The sequence below is a fragment of the Phalaenopsis equestris genome, unplaced genomic scaffold, assembly GCF_001263595.1.
Source record: "Phalaenopsis equestris unplaced genomic scaffold, ASM126359v1 Scaffold000715, whole genome shotgun sequence".
Classification (NCBI taxonomy): Eukaryota; Viridiplantae; Streptophyta; class Magnoliopsida; order Asparagales; family Orchidaceae; genus Phalaenopsis; species Phalaenopsis equestris.
Genome location: NW_018165155.1, coordinates 192,204 through 208,765, shown reverse-complemented (window position 1 = coordinate 208,765; position 16,562 = coordinate 192,204). Strand labels below are relative to the sequence as shown.

Sequence of the window (16,562 nt, the reverse complement as noted above, 5' to 3'; positions counted from 1 at the left end):
CTTGACCGCGGTTAAACTGGGGTCGAACCAGATGACATAATAAATATAAAAATTAATTAAATATGGCCTAAATAATGCAATAATAATATAATAAATAAATAAAACAAATATTTTTTAGCTCAATTTATAACACATAAATGTTTTTTCGTTCGTGGTAGACATGCTTAGCACGAAATAATTAAATAATTTTATTTATTTATATTATTTTTTATATATATTAAGAAAATGCTAAATTTTTTTTATTATTTTTAAAAATTACTTGAGTAGTATATTAATAAAAAATACTGGTTTAGGTGTTCGATATGTAAATAGATAAAATCTGAGTGGTGTGCATTTAAGCTTTTCAGCCATAAAATTTCAAATCCTTGGTAACTAAAAATTTGCAATATAAATATTCATAGATTACCCAATAAAAAATAAAAAATAAATAAATAAGCGGTTCGGTCGAACCACGATTGGCTTGTCAGTTTTGCAATTGGACTGGCGATTAGAACCGGTTATAGCCGGTCGAATGCAGTGCCAGTTGTTACCCAAAGTAGAATCGGACCAACCGCTGGGAATCGGTTGAGCCGGCTGGCTCGATCCGGTATTTTAAACTACGCTCAAAGCACTTAAAAGTTAAGTGTTTTTAAAAATAAATAAACATAGTATTACATATCAATCTTATTTTATTTTGATTAAAAATGTAAAAAAAAAAAAACTAAATTTATTTTTTAGGAAATGATTTAAAGAGGTGCCCTTACTCTTAACTATGATAATGGATATGATTTCACTTCAAGGAATTGATTGTAGAAGCTCCTCCTCCTACAGGTGGTGAAGGGGAGTTCTAAAACCTACAAAAGCCTTTGACGACATGATATGCCGAGGCATAGCATCACATCAAAAGAGCTTTTCCTTTTAATTTACATTTTTAACATTAATTACAAATCACTAAAATAATATTACTACACCAACCAAGTATTTATGCTATATATTTTGAAGTCCCAGGACATGATAATAGAAGCATCAATTTTATTTTTATTTTTTTTTGTTCTTAATAAGCTCGTGTATAAAATAACTTGTTTATTTAATTATTTAATTAATTTGGGCCAGAATAAGCATAATAAGATCGAACAAAAATTTATTCGTGTTTTTCTCATTTTTAAATAGAGCTCAAAAAAATATTAATGTACAGATCATTAGTTCGAATAACAAATAAAACACGAGCTACCTACTAAGTCGAATATGAGCTATTCAAAAAGAACTCATTTCTGATAGCGCTAACTGCATGGAGCGGAAAAAAAATGGGTGAAAAATACATAATTGTTGTTAACTAACATTCTCCATATGCACATCCTTACTACAGTATAACAAGACTAAGATAAGATTTCCAAGTTGAAAGTCTACCTTACCATTAAATGATTTGAGAGCAGGGCTGTCAAAACGGCTCGTTGTTCGTGAAAAGCTCGTATTCCACATTTCAAAAGTTAAAATAATGATATTTTTAATGTTCGGTGAAAGATTTGAGTGGAATAAATGTAAAAAAAAAGGCAAAGTTTCGGTGAAAGATTTGAGTGGAATAAATGTAAAAAAACAAAGTCTAGGCCTTAAATATGCAAATACACAGAAATTTGGTAGTATGATGCAAATGCCCCAAAATAAAATCAAAATCAATGGCAAAAGAACACCAATGCCATTGCAAGATAGATATATCAGCAATACAATCACATGGTCTTGCAACTTTATAATTAAAAATTCAACTTAACATACAAAGAATGTATAAGTTTTCATCAGACAAAGAAAGAGTAACTGAAGAACTATATGTACAATGACTTGGGATTACTAAAACAATGAACCTTGCAAAGCTTATCACCAAATAAGATAAAATCAATAGGAAATAGTAATCATCTATCATGCTTTTACTGGGCATCCTTTGGCTACCACTCCTGGGGCAGTAGGGCAACCTGCAAGTGGGCAGAAGTCACTTGCTTCCCCTCCCACCCAATCTATTCCACTGATGTCATGGTACTGCAAGCAGAAAAAGATGAGAACTCCCATGAAAGCAATGCCGGCATCCAGAGCGGCCGACATCACGTACGTGTGCCTCGCCCACCATTCCTTGTATTTCTTGTAAATGTAGTAGTTGAAGAAGATGCCCACGGCGCCCCACGTGATATAGTTAACCGTGTGCGCGGGGGGGATGCCGCCGGCGCCTCCGAGAATGACCGGTATGTGGACATACTTGAGCAGCTTCTGATTGGGGAAGGCACGAGAAAGCCACCAGAAAGGAACGGGCAGCAAGAAGCCGGCAATGAAGAAGTAGTTCAAAGCAGAGTAGAGACCTAGTTTTCCGAACATTCGCACCGGGCCGACGAGTCCCCATATGATGGACGCGTTGTAGAAGACGTCGTCGCCCGGGCATGTCCATGGGCTGTCGGCTGGAAGTTTATCCGTGTCGCATATGTTCTCAATTGACTCGAGAAGAAACCATGCTGTTCCAAAGTAGACTGAGGCTGCTATCACTGTCCCTACTAACTGAGATGTTTTTCAAAGCAAATATATAATGATATTAGGGAATGTGGGCTGAACAGTATAAATTGCTATTAAGTCTTTATGATTAGGGGTGTAAACGATGCTCAGTTCTTGTTCGGCTCGTTTATATTTCTAGCTCAAAAAAGTACGTTCGTGTTCGGCTCATTTGCTGTTCACGAACAAAGAGTCATTTTAACAACCCTAATTATATAGCCATAAGACACAAGACAATAAGTATTTGAACAAGATTTAAAAATTATTATTTATATTAAAACATCATTTGAATCTAATTTAATAATTTTTATTCTATTTTCTTAATCAATATTTTAATTGATTATAAATCTCCTTGTAGTCAATTAAATTTTTTAAAATACTTATTTATATATATATATATACACATGATGAGTAGTATTTCGAGCCAAAACGAGCCGAACACGAATGAACACATCTTAGTTCGTGTTCGGCTCATTAATTTATCGAACGAAATTAACGAGCCGAACACAAGCTTCTTAACGAGTCGAGCACAAGCTGTTCGCAAACAACGAGCCGCTTTGACAGCCGTAAATATATTCCAGGTAATGGATTTACTGCTGCTTATCTGGAAGATTAGTGTATCATTTTACATGAAGAGATTTTCTATATAGTAAAATGCAATTGAAATGCAAGAGAAGAATGAACCGTATAAGGTATTAACTGCGCTTAATATTAACATGTTACACATAATTTCTTATTATTTACATTTCCAACACGTAAGGTTACATTTATAACATTTCGGTGTCATGAACCATGCATGCGAAGGTGTACTTCACTTGTAAAAAAAGGTAGAAGGTAGTGATATTTTTGATGTGATAACAAAGATTAGAGTGTCAAGTATGTGAATATGAAAGTTTAGGTGTAGAAATGTAAATACATAAGAACTGTATGGCATGCATGTAAATGGCCCATCACAGAAAAGAAGGTACCTGAGAGACGAACATAGATTTGGGAGGAATCTTCATATAATGTCCCAGGTTGAAATCACTAAGAAATGTGAGTGCTTGAGTCATGCTTATATACCCATATGTCTTGAACGTAACATTTGCTAGGGGCTTTCCAGGTAGCATAAGACCAATGATGTATTCTGTGATAATATTGAGCCCCGGTTGCTGTTAAATAATACAAAAAAGTTACAATAAGTTGAAATCATGTAGTGGGATTAAGGCTTTGTTGTTGTTGTTGTTGTTGTATTAGTGAGGAACCTGCCTGGTTTGTAGTTGCTGTAATAACTCCGATAGGTAATGTGAAGAACAAAGCCATTGCGCAACCCAGTAATATTCCCCACCATGGAAGCTGCAACGCGCCGCCAAATCCAACACAAGTGAAAATTGAGACAGGAATTACCAAAATCAAGAGAGCATAGAACCAATATTGGGGCACAGCATCATAGTTGCTCATCAACTTAGCATGAACATCTATTTTCTTCTCCTTCGAGGAATCTCTGGTTTGCTGCCATGACTTCCAAATATCCCTAACAAGTTAAATTTAAAAATACGAAAAATCATTACCATAAAATATTCGCAATCATCCACTCCACGGTGCAGTGCTTCGTCTTCTTAACTTAGGGTCCGTTTGGAGCAGCTTGTGCGTTTCAGCGGCCCGCGAGCCGACCCGCGGCCCTCGTTTAGTGTAAAAATCCAAATGCAATTTCTGATAAGCTGGTAAAACGGACGAACCAAACAGTACGACGGCGTTTTCAAAACGCCGCCCGCACTTATAAGCTGCCCCAAACGGATCCTTAAAGTATGTTTGGGGTGGTTGCAGCTTTTTAAGAATGTGCTTATAAAGTTGTAGTGAATTAAGAAACTTCTTACAAAACTGCAGATATACTGCTTACAATTATCGTACTTTAACAGGTCGAGTTAAAAAAAATAACTTCTGCCACAAAAATTTTTAAAAAGCAGCAAGAAATCAGTTATCCAAACAAAAATAAGGCGACGATCAAAAACGAAAAGTAAAGTGAAAGCTGTTCCAAACGGATTCTTACTTTCCATTGTGGAGAGCAACATGCATGATCGATGATGTCAGGGTTGCAAATCCTAGACCATACGTCAACGCAAACATAATACTCATGTTTATCTTGCTATAATTCTCTTGTTCTTCGATGTTCAATGTGAAAGTACTGCTATCAATAATCCGTGTCGTGTTGTATAGATGCCCGGAAGAGTCAAAGACATGGGATGAGATAAATGGAAAATGCTTTGCATTGTATATGTTGGTCCAATAAGCAAATGGAAGCATAATGTACACGACAATGAAGTAACCCGCCATCACGTTAAAGATTGCAGTTGCGGGCGTTCCCAAGGGGCTACCTAGAAAGCTAGCAACCGTCGACCAATCAAGACCGAAGGAGCCAATCCCAAGACCTTTCATCCCTGATCCAATTTGTTGCATGGTGATGGAGTTCTTGAATATCAAGCATAGGACAGAGACGGTGGAGATGGCAGGGAAGAGATAGCCGGGAATGGCATAGTATGCAAAGCTGAACACAAAAATTACTATGAAGAATTGAAATCTTGTCAGGCTTCCCTTCTTCCTCTTCTCTTTTTGATGCAGAGCTCTGAAAAAAGAAATGGTTATTGACTTTAGCAGAAGGGGGAGAGGATTTATCGAATCAATACTAAATTAATGATGAAGGATGATGAAATTAAATTGTGTCAGTACTTGAAGAGGGAAACTTGAACTAGATTTGATGGCCACCACATATATGGAGATTCCACCAAGTACTTTCTGTAAATTCCAGCCCAGCATAACCAAGTAACTGCAAGAATCAAATGTTCAAAAAAATTAGCTTCCTTATTTTGAAGAAATTAGCTTAGTTTATCCTCATGTTGATGTCAATGTATATATATATATATACTGATGCCTTGCAAGAAAGATCTTTATATTTCACAAGACAATTAATCTTTATATATTACATTAATTGTTATATCTAAGCAAGTGCAAATTAGGCAAGAATGAGGGTCAAAAAGACTAATCTTATTTTTTTAAAGCTTGGCCAAATATAATATTCTAATCATACACTATGTTCTATAAAAGTAACTAGAAACAAACTCATATTTTTTACATTATAGTCAGACATTTTTAATAAATGTGATTATATAGTGTGTAACTAAAAAGTCACCATTTTTTTATATAGATTATGTCAAGATAGCTATTTTTAGTTACTCAACATAATATGATATTAAAAAATAGAAAAAAAATATGACTGTAGGATAGTCTTCCTCACATTTTAAATAACAAAAATTGCCAAAAACAACTTAATAATTTTAAATGTTCCATCACTCCTGTTTTTTTTAATGTTCCAAACTCAAAAAAACATTCAAGCAAGGTCTCACCTGCGTGGTTTGAGCCAACAAGAAGGCAACAAATGGATTGATATTTCTCTGATAGAAAGCCTTGACAATGGTGACGATGTGAATTGAATAGACACCGCCGGCACCGGAGTTGGCGAAAATGGTGATGAGACAATGCTCCTTCATATTGAATGGACCGGGGTTGAGCGAGAAAGACCAGTTAGTGAAAGGAATCTTGACGTTCTTCTTCGGCAAAGAGGCGGCAAGGAATCTGCCGACGGGGAGCGAGACGATTTGAACGCAGACTGATCCGATGTAGAGCTGATTGGTTCTGTAGCCGAAGAATTTGTTGGCGAAAGATAGCATGACGCAGGAGATGGATCCGATGAGCCATGTTCGGAAGGTGAGGACGGGGAGATTAGGGTTGTCGATTGGGTCTACTGTGAGTCGAACTTGTTCAATTGGGTGGTCGTTCTCTTCCACTGGAATTTAAAAGGCGGTTTTAGTCTTAATTATCATAATAAATACATTACACCCACATGGGTGAACGTTGATGTCAATATCATCAATACACATCTAATTTGCATCTAACATGTCTGCACGTAATATCACATAATATTTTTATCTCGCACACAAAATAACAAAATTAAAGTATCAAATACTTATTTTTTTGGGGATGTCTGCACGTAATATCACATAATATTTTTATCTCACACACAAAATAACAAACAAATACTTATTTTTTTGGGAAAAAGAATGATTGAAAGATTTCTCCCGATCAAAATATCTCTATCTCGTAATAAATTGAGTCAAAACCTTCGCTAAATAATTACACGGCCTTTGATCGTAAGAGATTCATGACTTTTTTTTCATATAACATTATCCAAATTTCACAATTTTAATTGACATTCAGCTTGTAAAAAATGTTAATTTTTTTGTGTTTAGTGGTGTTTAACAATTTATCATTCAAGCTTAAAAAATAAGTTTCACATATTTAACCCTAAACTCTATTGCCACCAAGAATTTTAATGGTATGTCCGCCCACATTCATTTTCAAACCATTAATAAATTATGATGGAATAAAATGTGACTGAATAAATGATCGGTCAGCCTCATCATTAACAAGTCTTTAAACTATCTTCATACCATAATTGAGTAATTTTCAAACCTTCATAAGTATTTGATCGGATTTTCATCAAGCTGTATTTGATGTGATTGAATGTTCTTTAATAAAGATAGTTCAAAATGATTGTTCAATCAAAAGCTAAGACTAATTGAATAGTCATCAAAGACGGATCAAAATGATTTAATCAGAGCCCGATATTGTGATTTTTTTTTGTTAAGTTTGTTTGATCATACTTGAATTTGGATAATATAGACTCATTTGAATTTGTGATTTTTATGACAATAGCTAATTTCATTCAATCTATTGAGCGTCAGTATAATGTTTGGGTCACATTTTGAATTTGATGATTGCAATTTAAGCAATTTGTGTAGGGTATTTATATTCCTCTCAATATGATTTTCTCTTATAATCCTTCCTTACATTATAACCATTATGTTTGTTACAAAAAATATACTTTGTTATGTGATAGTATTGTAATTGCACCATCTTTCGTACCAACCCATATTATAATTTATAATCAAACCGTCAACAAACAAATTTCAATAGATGATTGAATGCTAAACAAACTATGGTTGAAGATTAGAGTCATGTTTGAGATTCATTTTTTTTTTTATATATTTTTATTCTTAAAATATACTTATTTAGTGTATTTTATATCAATGCAATTTTATATTTTAAAATAAATTAATTTATTTTTAAATATTTTGAGCTTTTTTTAAAAAAGAACCATATTTTATTTTAATCTGCCAAAAAAAAAAAAAAAAAACACAACACTCATCCCAAATTACGATAAAACATCTATAAACTATGATTTGATAATGTACATACATGATCTTTTCGAATCATCTTTACTTTATATTGAGAGATTGTATCATGCACAGATCATCTTTGAACGAACTATCCTTAATCAAGATCATTTTGATGTGTTATGTATATTCTTCCCCAGTTTACATGATCAATAACTCAAGGAAGTGAATCTCTCAATGTTTTTTTCTTCCCATGAAATGTAAAGACAAATCTTATGTAAAAAATTTATAACAAAAGTTTAGACAAACTCAATAGTTAGATTTAAAATTCATATATTTTAAATAAATTTTTTTTTTTTTTTACAAAAATGGAGAAATTATAGAAATTCTATTAGAAATTTATCATTATTGATCATATGTTTTAAATACTATTTTTCTTACATATCTTATATCATGATGATGATGATGATGATGATATTATGATTTATAACTAAAATGAAAGGAGAAATAGGATTCTGAATTCAACCATTTATTTGAGAATTTTGCAGGTCAAGAACATCAACAATGAAATAAGTTAAAAAAGAAATCATACCCAACCATCCCTCTGCAGGATCAAGTTCAAGCGAGGGCTGATGAGGGAGACCGACGACGCAGTCTCCCATCTATTTTTCTTCTTTTCTTCCTTTCTCTATGGCTGCATCGCTTCATGAAGCCCTACGACGTATTTTATAATCGCTTCAATTTTTTGGCGGTTACAACTCGACCAATCATGTCAAGCCACGTGTGTGTGCATCAGCCATGGCGGTATATTCCTGTGGACCTGAACCGCTTGGAAGCAAATCGGAGAAAGCGGCGGTTTGCGGCGGTTTCTTATTTCTCGGGATAAAAGGCTGGCCTTTCCTGCTTCTCGGGAGGAGATTTAGGGTTTCAGCGAAGCAGGAGAGAGATTCATCATTCATTCACGTACGTGGCCGGGAAGCCGGAAAAGACGTCCCCATGCATGGCGCATTTACATGCACGCCACTCAATTTTTATGGATTTATATTTCTAATGCCTAAATTTTATTTCTTGCATTTATACCATCAAAATCATTCATATGACAATATATGTTTTCATATATAAGTAGAATGGCATGCATATACACTTTGAAGTATAAGAGTTATAAAGGGAAATCTTCCTTAATGTTTTGTTTTCATTATATATATGAATAATCTATTTTAAGAAATTAATAAAAAAGAGATATTTATAGCTATTTGGAATCTTTAATAGATTTGAATCGAGATTTGAAAATATTTGTATCCGTGAGTTTATGATTTTGTATCGATTATTAAATAAAAAAAAATGAAAATAATTATAATTTTGAATACATTACATGAATATTATCATAATTAGTAATTTCTTAGACATAAATGAATTAAAATTAAAAAGAGGGGGGGGATAAAAAATGCATTGAAATATTGTATCATAAATTTTTATATATACATATATTTTAAAAAGTGGGCAACGCTGAACCACCCACAATTGAGGTGATTAAGATAATGACAATGATAGAATATTCTATTTTAAGGGTCACATTGACTGAAAATATTATGTTAACAAATTGAACGTACCAAATGAGGTGTTTGTCGCATCTAATAAATTTGATGGATAATATGATAACAATGTTGGAAGTTATCTAATGAAGGGCTTCCTAAACTAAGAAAAAAAAGTCACAAATAGAAACTAAGATTAGCTGTCATAAAATTATTACCAATAGTTGAATCGAAAAGTGTCCGAGAAAAATGACGAAGGAATAAAAGATTCTGCTAGGACGTGATTAGAAAGAGAAAGAGAGAGAGTATAGCTTTTATTCATGATATGAACTACTTATTTATAGACATTGGTCCTAGTATTACAAAAGTATATATTGGTCCTCTCATCATTGACTTTTTAGAGAGATTTTTTTTTGTAATTATAGGGTTATAAGATCGAGGAATTGATTCGATCAGTAAGAGTTTGTCGAACCTCAGGTGAGCCTTGACTTGATCGATATCTAATCAGTAGAGAGTCTCCTGTCGATCATCTTGAGGGTTGATCCCCGCACTGTGGAAAATCTCCTTCCATGTTTCACTGACCGCTCGAATAAGACGTCTCCCTTGCCAACATCAAGCTCAAGTCATTCATCAACAACTATGCCCGATCATCAGTATCATCTTACTGAGTTGTTCATCTGCATTAAGATTTGTGCTGACATATTTAAATATGTACATATTTAGTTCCTTGATTCTTTTGTTCCACGATTGTTTCGCAGTACACAAGGACGGGAGAATCTTTTTAACATGCATGAAATAGTCAAATGACATTATTATGTAATAAAGGACTTCCCTAGATTTCCATGCCCGAACCATTATAAATAGGCTCTAGGGCAAGGAGGGTTTGCATCTTTTTCTTTTCTTCTTTTTTCTTTTCTTCTATCTCTTCTTTTTTGTGGCTGTTGTGATGTTTGGAGAGGGAGTGCCATCAGGCGACAATAGCACCATCTTCAAAGCAATGAGTGATATGTAAGTGAAGGCTCGCTAACTCGACGCAAAGCGAAAATCGACACACAAGGCTTCCGTGAGAGATTTTAGTAAGAAGATAATTGTGCAGGGGTCACGTTCAAGGGCAAATGAAGATCGAACTGGGTCTTCAAGTTTCTCTATAGGTCAATCATAGTGGAGAGCTAAGAAGGAGGTTAGAAAGCAAACCGACGATCTTCTTTCGGGACACCCATTGAAGCAGTTACTCTTGCCTGAAGGGGATGAATGTCCTTTCAGACTGTTGTGTGGAATATGGAATCCCTAGGAAGTTGAGAAGGTGCTCTTTGAAGCTGGGAATCAACCTCAGTCACATTGACACCCATTGAAGCAGTTACTCTTGCCTGAAGGGGTTGAATGTCCTTTCAGACTGTTGCGTGGAATATGTAATCCCTAGGAAGTTGAGAAGGCGCTCTTTGAAGCTGGGAATCAACCTCAGTCACAAATAGGTGGCATTTCCTCTGTGGGTGGAGGTCTGGAGAAGACTAGTGAGGACTTCATCTTTTACACCACTTCTGAATGGTGTTGAGTTTTGTGTATGTAGTTTGAATCATGCTTTTATTATTCCTTTTGCAGTTGTAGGAGCATTGAATATTATTTCTACTTCCTCAGACATGACACCGACCCTGAAAGCGATGTGGTCTCTGTGGATCAAGTCAGGGAGAGGGGAGCGAATATTGAGTAGCAGGTTGCTTTGGAATAGAGGACCGTGGAGCAGGGCCATAGAGTCGGATGATGTGGCATAGAGAGTAAGGCAGAATCCTCCCTCAAGCTGAAGTAGGAGTGTGGGCGGCCAAGTTCCTCCCGACACGACAACAAAAAGGTGGCAGATGTATGCCAACTTTTTGGTGCACCGCTTGACTGAAATGGTGGAGCGATTTCTTCATCTCATAGTACTACCTCCGGAAGATAATGATGATGGAGTTGTTGAGGCCTTGGAGCAAGTCAATTGGATAGAGAGAGAAGTCGCCTCACTTTGTGATGAACTTACTATTTTTCGAGGGGAGATGCTGACTGATCATAGGGAGATGACTCGAATGTGTCAGGAGCTATCAGTTATTAGAGAGGGTTTTGCTGCCAAGCTGATAGATGGTCAAAATGACCTCTTTAAGCTGGGTAGTGAGTTTATATAGGAGTGGTTGCGTCAACGGGGGTTTGTCTCGGATGATGCTGCAAACGACCGCAAAGTTATGTTTTTTCTCTCTTAGTTGTATGGGAGGGTGTGGTGTAATGCTCTATTCTTTTGTAAATAGATAAATAAATAAAATGTCAATTTTCTATTTTTGGTAATGATTGCTTCTCTTCGAGTACTATGCAGTTCTTTTCACACCAGTCTTGTCGGTGGCGTTTCATTTTTTCATGCTAATGTGACATATATATGTATGTATGTGTGTGTGTGTGTGCGCGCACGCGCACGCGTACATGCGTGCGTGGTATAGGGCATTGTAGCATTTATTTGGTTGTGATTCTTTACTCCTCCTTATTCTTCGTCTTCTTCCCTCTCTTTTTGTGCTGTTACAAATTGTATGGCCTGAAAATACTCCCAAGAATCATTTGGGTTGATTTCAGCCTCGGAAGTCTCGATTCTCTTTGCAACAAAAGTGAGGGAGATTTAAAGGCTTTATGTTTATGACCCAACTATCCAACTTCGACCGACCACTAGCCATGAGCAGGTGACGGGTGATTTCTCTCCGTATTTGATTTTCTATAAAGAGTAGTTCAAAACGGGTCTTTGCTTGCCGCTTTGTAAGGAAATTTGATTGATTTTTGGGTGCTATGGGGTTGTTCCTCCCTAAGGTCTTCCCAACTCCCATAAATTTCATCCTTCTTAGCTGAATGGTGAAGATCCCTTAGTCACTCAAATTGTTCAACCATTTCTTCTTCTTTCAAATTTACTGACGCGGCTATGTTCAATTTGACGCCGGTTCCATGATCCATCTAGTGGGTTTTTAGAATAGGATAAAAGATTGGTAAGAAAAATTCATGTTGGGATCTTGTGCTAATGGTTGAGTGATCGACACTGTTCCAGTAGAAAGTAAGGCAAGGAAAGTAAAGAAACTTTTGGGCAATCTCAAAGATCATAGAGCACCGATTGAGGGTTAACTTCTCGCGTTATTTCAATACCTCGATCTAGAAGTGATAGAGCGTATGCTTTGACCCGACGGCGGCGAGACCATAATCAAACGGATGTGGGTGCCATTTGACGCTCAGGAAGTGGCCAATGAGTAGTCCGTCTAGAAGAGGGAAACTTCAAAGAAACATCAAGAAAAAAGTGATCTTTCCTCGCTTTGAAGAGGTGAGGGTTGGTCTGCCTCCTCTGGATTGACTGAAGAAGGAACCAAAGGTAAACATATTTTTCTCATTTTAGTTGCTTATACATATGAGTATGCATTTATATTATTTTGGCATTATCTAAAAAGAGTGGCAAGGATGTCCTCGAGTCTCATGGTGTATCAAATTTTGGAGCTTCTCCAGCCCATCCTTCAATCGTGGATTTGCAATATCAAGCAGAGGCAAGTCACTCTTTTCATCCAATCTTGATAGAGATCTAGTGAGAAAGATAACCAGGAGATGTTGAAAGGGTAGAGGGTAATCTTCATCTAAGGAAAGGGAGTTGCCTCCTCCTCCATAAGGAGGAATTCCATATGAGTGACCATTCTCTCATGATTGAGGGGCTGGGCTTTGGATGAGCGGTCATTACGCTTTTCTTGATAGGGATACCAAGCAGTATCCTTTTACACCTTTGAATGTAGAATACTCGTTGACCTTCCTGCCTTTACAAAGCACCTGAGAACGATGGACATATAAGATATGTATTAGAAAATTTATCATTATCATGTTCTTGTATGGGAGGCCTTAAATTTTCTGGGAGTTCTTTTGGATCGGGACAAAAGAAAGATTGAGAGGGATGGCTTGTGGATAGAAAAATTGAAGCGAAGGGTCACGATGGTCGAGGAAAGGCTGAAGCTATCTCTGAAGCAGAGGAAGTTGAAGATTGATCCCTATCTTATATGACCGTACTACGACGTATGTAACCGTTCTACGACGTATGTAGTTATATTTTTAATTTTTTCTTACTTATATTTCTTACTTTGCAACAACACCAAAGATTGGATTTCAAAGCAAATAAGAATTCAATCATTATATTTAAATATGAGATACTACACAAGTATATCGTTATCAAGTAATATAAAACTTTTTGATTACGCCCCAAATATCGAACCCACAGAGAGAATTTCAATATTTACATAAATCAGAAGAAATTATATAACAAATTCTACTTTGCAAAATATTCTTACTCAAATTATAGATGCTATAATAAGAATGAAAGTTCAATTATTTTTGGTAATTTTTTATAATTGAAAATAAAATAAACAATTAACTAAATTTAACAAGATATTTGTAAGATGAAGGCAATATATAAAAAAAATTTCTAAATAAACAATTAACTAAATTTAACAAGATATTTGTGAGATGAAGGCAATATATAAAAAACAAAGGCAATATATAAAAAAAATTTCTTTATCATGAATCAATAACAAATATAAGAATTATGTTGGGAAGTATTCAATTTGTATTGTGTCAAATAGGAGCAATAATATTCTTTACCCTTACTAAAAATGCTATAAAGAACATTGATTAATTTAAAGTTTGAATAGCCTTAAAGATGGGTTAGGAATGGAAGATACTAGCACTCACTCTATAGTTTCCTCTTCTCCCTCCACCTGGGGGCTAACAACTCGTATCAAAACCTAAACCTATGAACCAAATTAAATACTTTAGCCTGTCACTCTAAATTTCTCTAACTCTACACCCTTCAAAAATTATTTTTCTATTTATTTGCACTCATCCATAAGAATTACATTTGCATCCATACAATCTTATGTGATTCTTACCATGAGTTGGCTGAATAATTGATTGAGATAATATCATTACAGATCTTACATGTTCTCACAATGAGTATTAACATCTAGTATTAACATCTTAATTGACCAAATCAAGAAGTAAATAAAGTACAAGGTTAAAAATCATCACAAATTATTCCAACATTAAAGATTAATACTTCACAGATCTTCCATCCAATACTTAATCACTTATTATTTTAAGGAAAAAAATAAATAAAATTACTCAAAATTCATAGAGAAAATACAACCACACTTAAGTTTGAAGGTAGAAATCATATAAATAAGATCATATAAATAAGTAAGAAATCTAAATTAAAACCAAATGTAGTCACAAAGATAAAGAACATGTAAGATCTGATATGGTATTGTTTCAGCCAACAAATGATAAGAGTCACATTTGATTTCATGGATGAAAATGTTGTTCATGGGGTTGAGTGCATATAAATAGGGAAATAAACTTTGAAGAGTGTAGAATTAGAAAACTTTAGAGTAACAGGCTAAATCCCCCAATTTGATTTATAGTTTTAGGTTTTGATACAAGATGTTAGCCCCTAGGTGGAGGGAGAAGAGGGAACTCTAGAGTGAGAGCTAGTATCTTCTCTACCTAACCTGTATTCAAGACTATTCAAACTATAGATTATCCAATGTTATTTATAGTTTCTTTAGTAAGGGTAAAAAATATTATTGCTCCTATTTGACACAACACAATTAGAATACTTTCACAACAAAATTTATATACTTGTTATTGATTTATGATAAGGAAAAAAAATATTTTATTTATATTGCCTTGATCTTGTAAGTATTTAGTTAACTTAATTAGTTACTTACTTTATTTTCAATTATAAGAAATTACAAAAAGAATAAAATTTTCATTCCTATTATAGCATCTGGAGTTTAAGTAATAAATTTTGTTAAGTAAAATTTTGTTATATAATTTCTCTTGTTTTGTAAGTTGCATATTGTTATTTATCCATATGGATTCGTTATTCGAGGCTTAATAAAAAAGACATATATTACTTGATAATGATACATATAATTGCGTAGTATCCCATATTTAAATATTATAATTGTATTCTTATTTGTTTCATAGTGAAAAATTAACCTAGTTTTTGTTTGGGATCAAGTTTTTGGCTTTGATGCAAAGTATGAATCATTATTAAGGAAATTAAACATATAATCACATACCTCGCATTTGACATCTATAAAGAGAATCGGAATCAAGTTTTTGGCGCCGTTGTTAGGGATAATTACAAGATTTTTAAGGAAATTTTTAAAAAGCAAAATTTCTATATTTTTATAAAGTCTTATTTAAACTTTTAGATTTATTATAGTAATATTGTAGTGTACTTTTTATATAAAGTTCTTGTTTGTGTGTTTATTTTTATTTTATGTGTTTTGTAGTAATGTATGCATAGTTCAGATTCCACGGGACTTGCGTCCTACTATTCTGAATTAAAAAAAATTATTATAAAAATTAAAAAATTACTAAAAAAATTCAAAAATTTCAAGAAATGACAAATCAAAATAATCAAAATGTTGAAGAGTTTAGACGCTTAAGAGACTATGCAAACCCTATAGTGGATGAACTTCATTATAGTATTTAAAAACCCGCTATAGTGGCTAATTCACTTGAACTTAAACCCATTATTATTAAAATAATATCAAATAATCAGTTTGGGAAAACACCAACTAAAGATCCAAATTTACATCTTATCAATTTTTTAGAATTGTGTGCTACATTTGAATATGATGCTGTATCAGATGATGCTATAAGACTTATATTATTTCCTTTCTCACTTAGGGATAAGACTAAGATATGGCTACATTCTTTATCAACTTGATCTATCAGAACTTGGGGTGATTTAACGCAGAAATTTCTTGCTAAATATTTTCCACCATAAAAAAAACTACGAAATTTAGAAATGATATTACATCTTTTTGTTAGTTTGAAGAGGAATCTATTTATGAAGCATGAGAACGATTTAAAGAACTATTGAGAAAGTGTTCACACCATGCTATACTAGATTGGTTAATAATTCAAACCTTTTACAATGGATTAGCTGGATCTCTTAGATCTATTATCGATACCATTGCTGGTGGTTTACTGATGCGAAAACCATTTCATGACGCTTATGCTTTAATTGAAGAAATGACTACAAATAATTTTCAATGGCCTTCTGAAAGGGTAAATCTTAAGAAAGTAGTCAATATTCATGAAACAAATACTTTTGTCAAGTTAGCAAATCAAGTTGCTGCAATTTTAAGGAAATTTGACCAATTTGGAATGAATTTTTCTCAACCAATTGCAATGATTGAAGAGAATTCATTAAGCCAAATGGTAAATTCTCAAGCATCACTAGAAACTTTGAATGTCATAAACAACAAAC

General features: G+C 34.1%; 1 protein-coding gene across 1 annotated transcript; it reads right to left on the bottom strand.

The window, feature by feature from the left end:
• Positions 1-1,780: 1,780 nt before the first annotated feature.
• Positions 1,781-8,399, bottom strand: LOC110030408 (oligopeptide transporter 1-like). The gene is given in 8 exon segments (XM_020733106.1): positions 1,781-2,514; positions 3,474-3,656; positions 3,754-4,018; positions 4,535-5,107; positions 5,212-5,296; positions 5,299-5,308; positions 5,886-6,325; positions 8,308-8,399. Coding segments are annotated over 8 exon segments (2,250 nt in total). The 5' UTR covers positions 8,378-8,399; the 3' UTR covers positions 1,781-1,890.
• Positions 8,400-16,562: the final 8,163 nt, after the last annotated feature.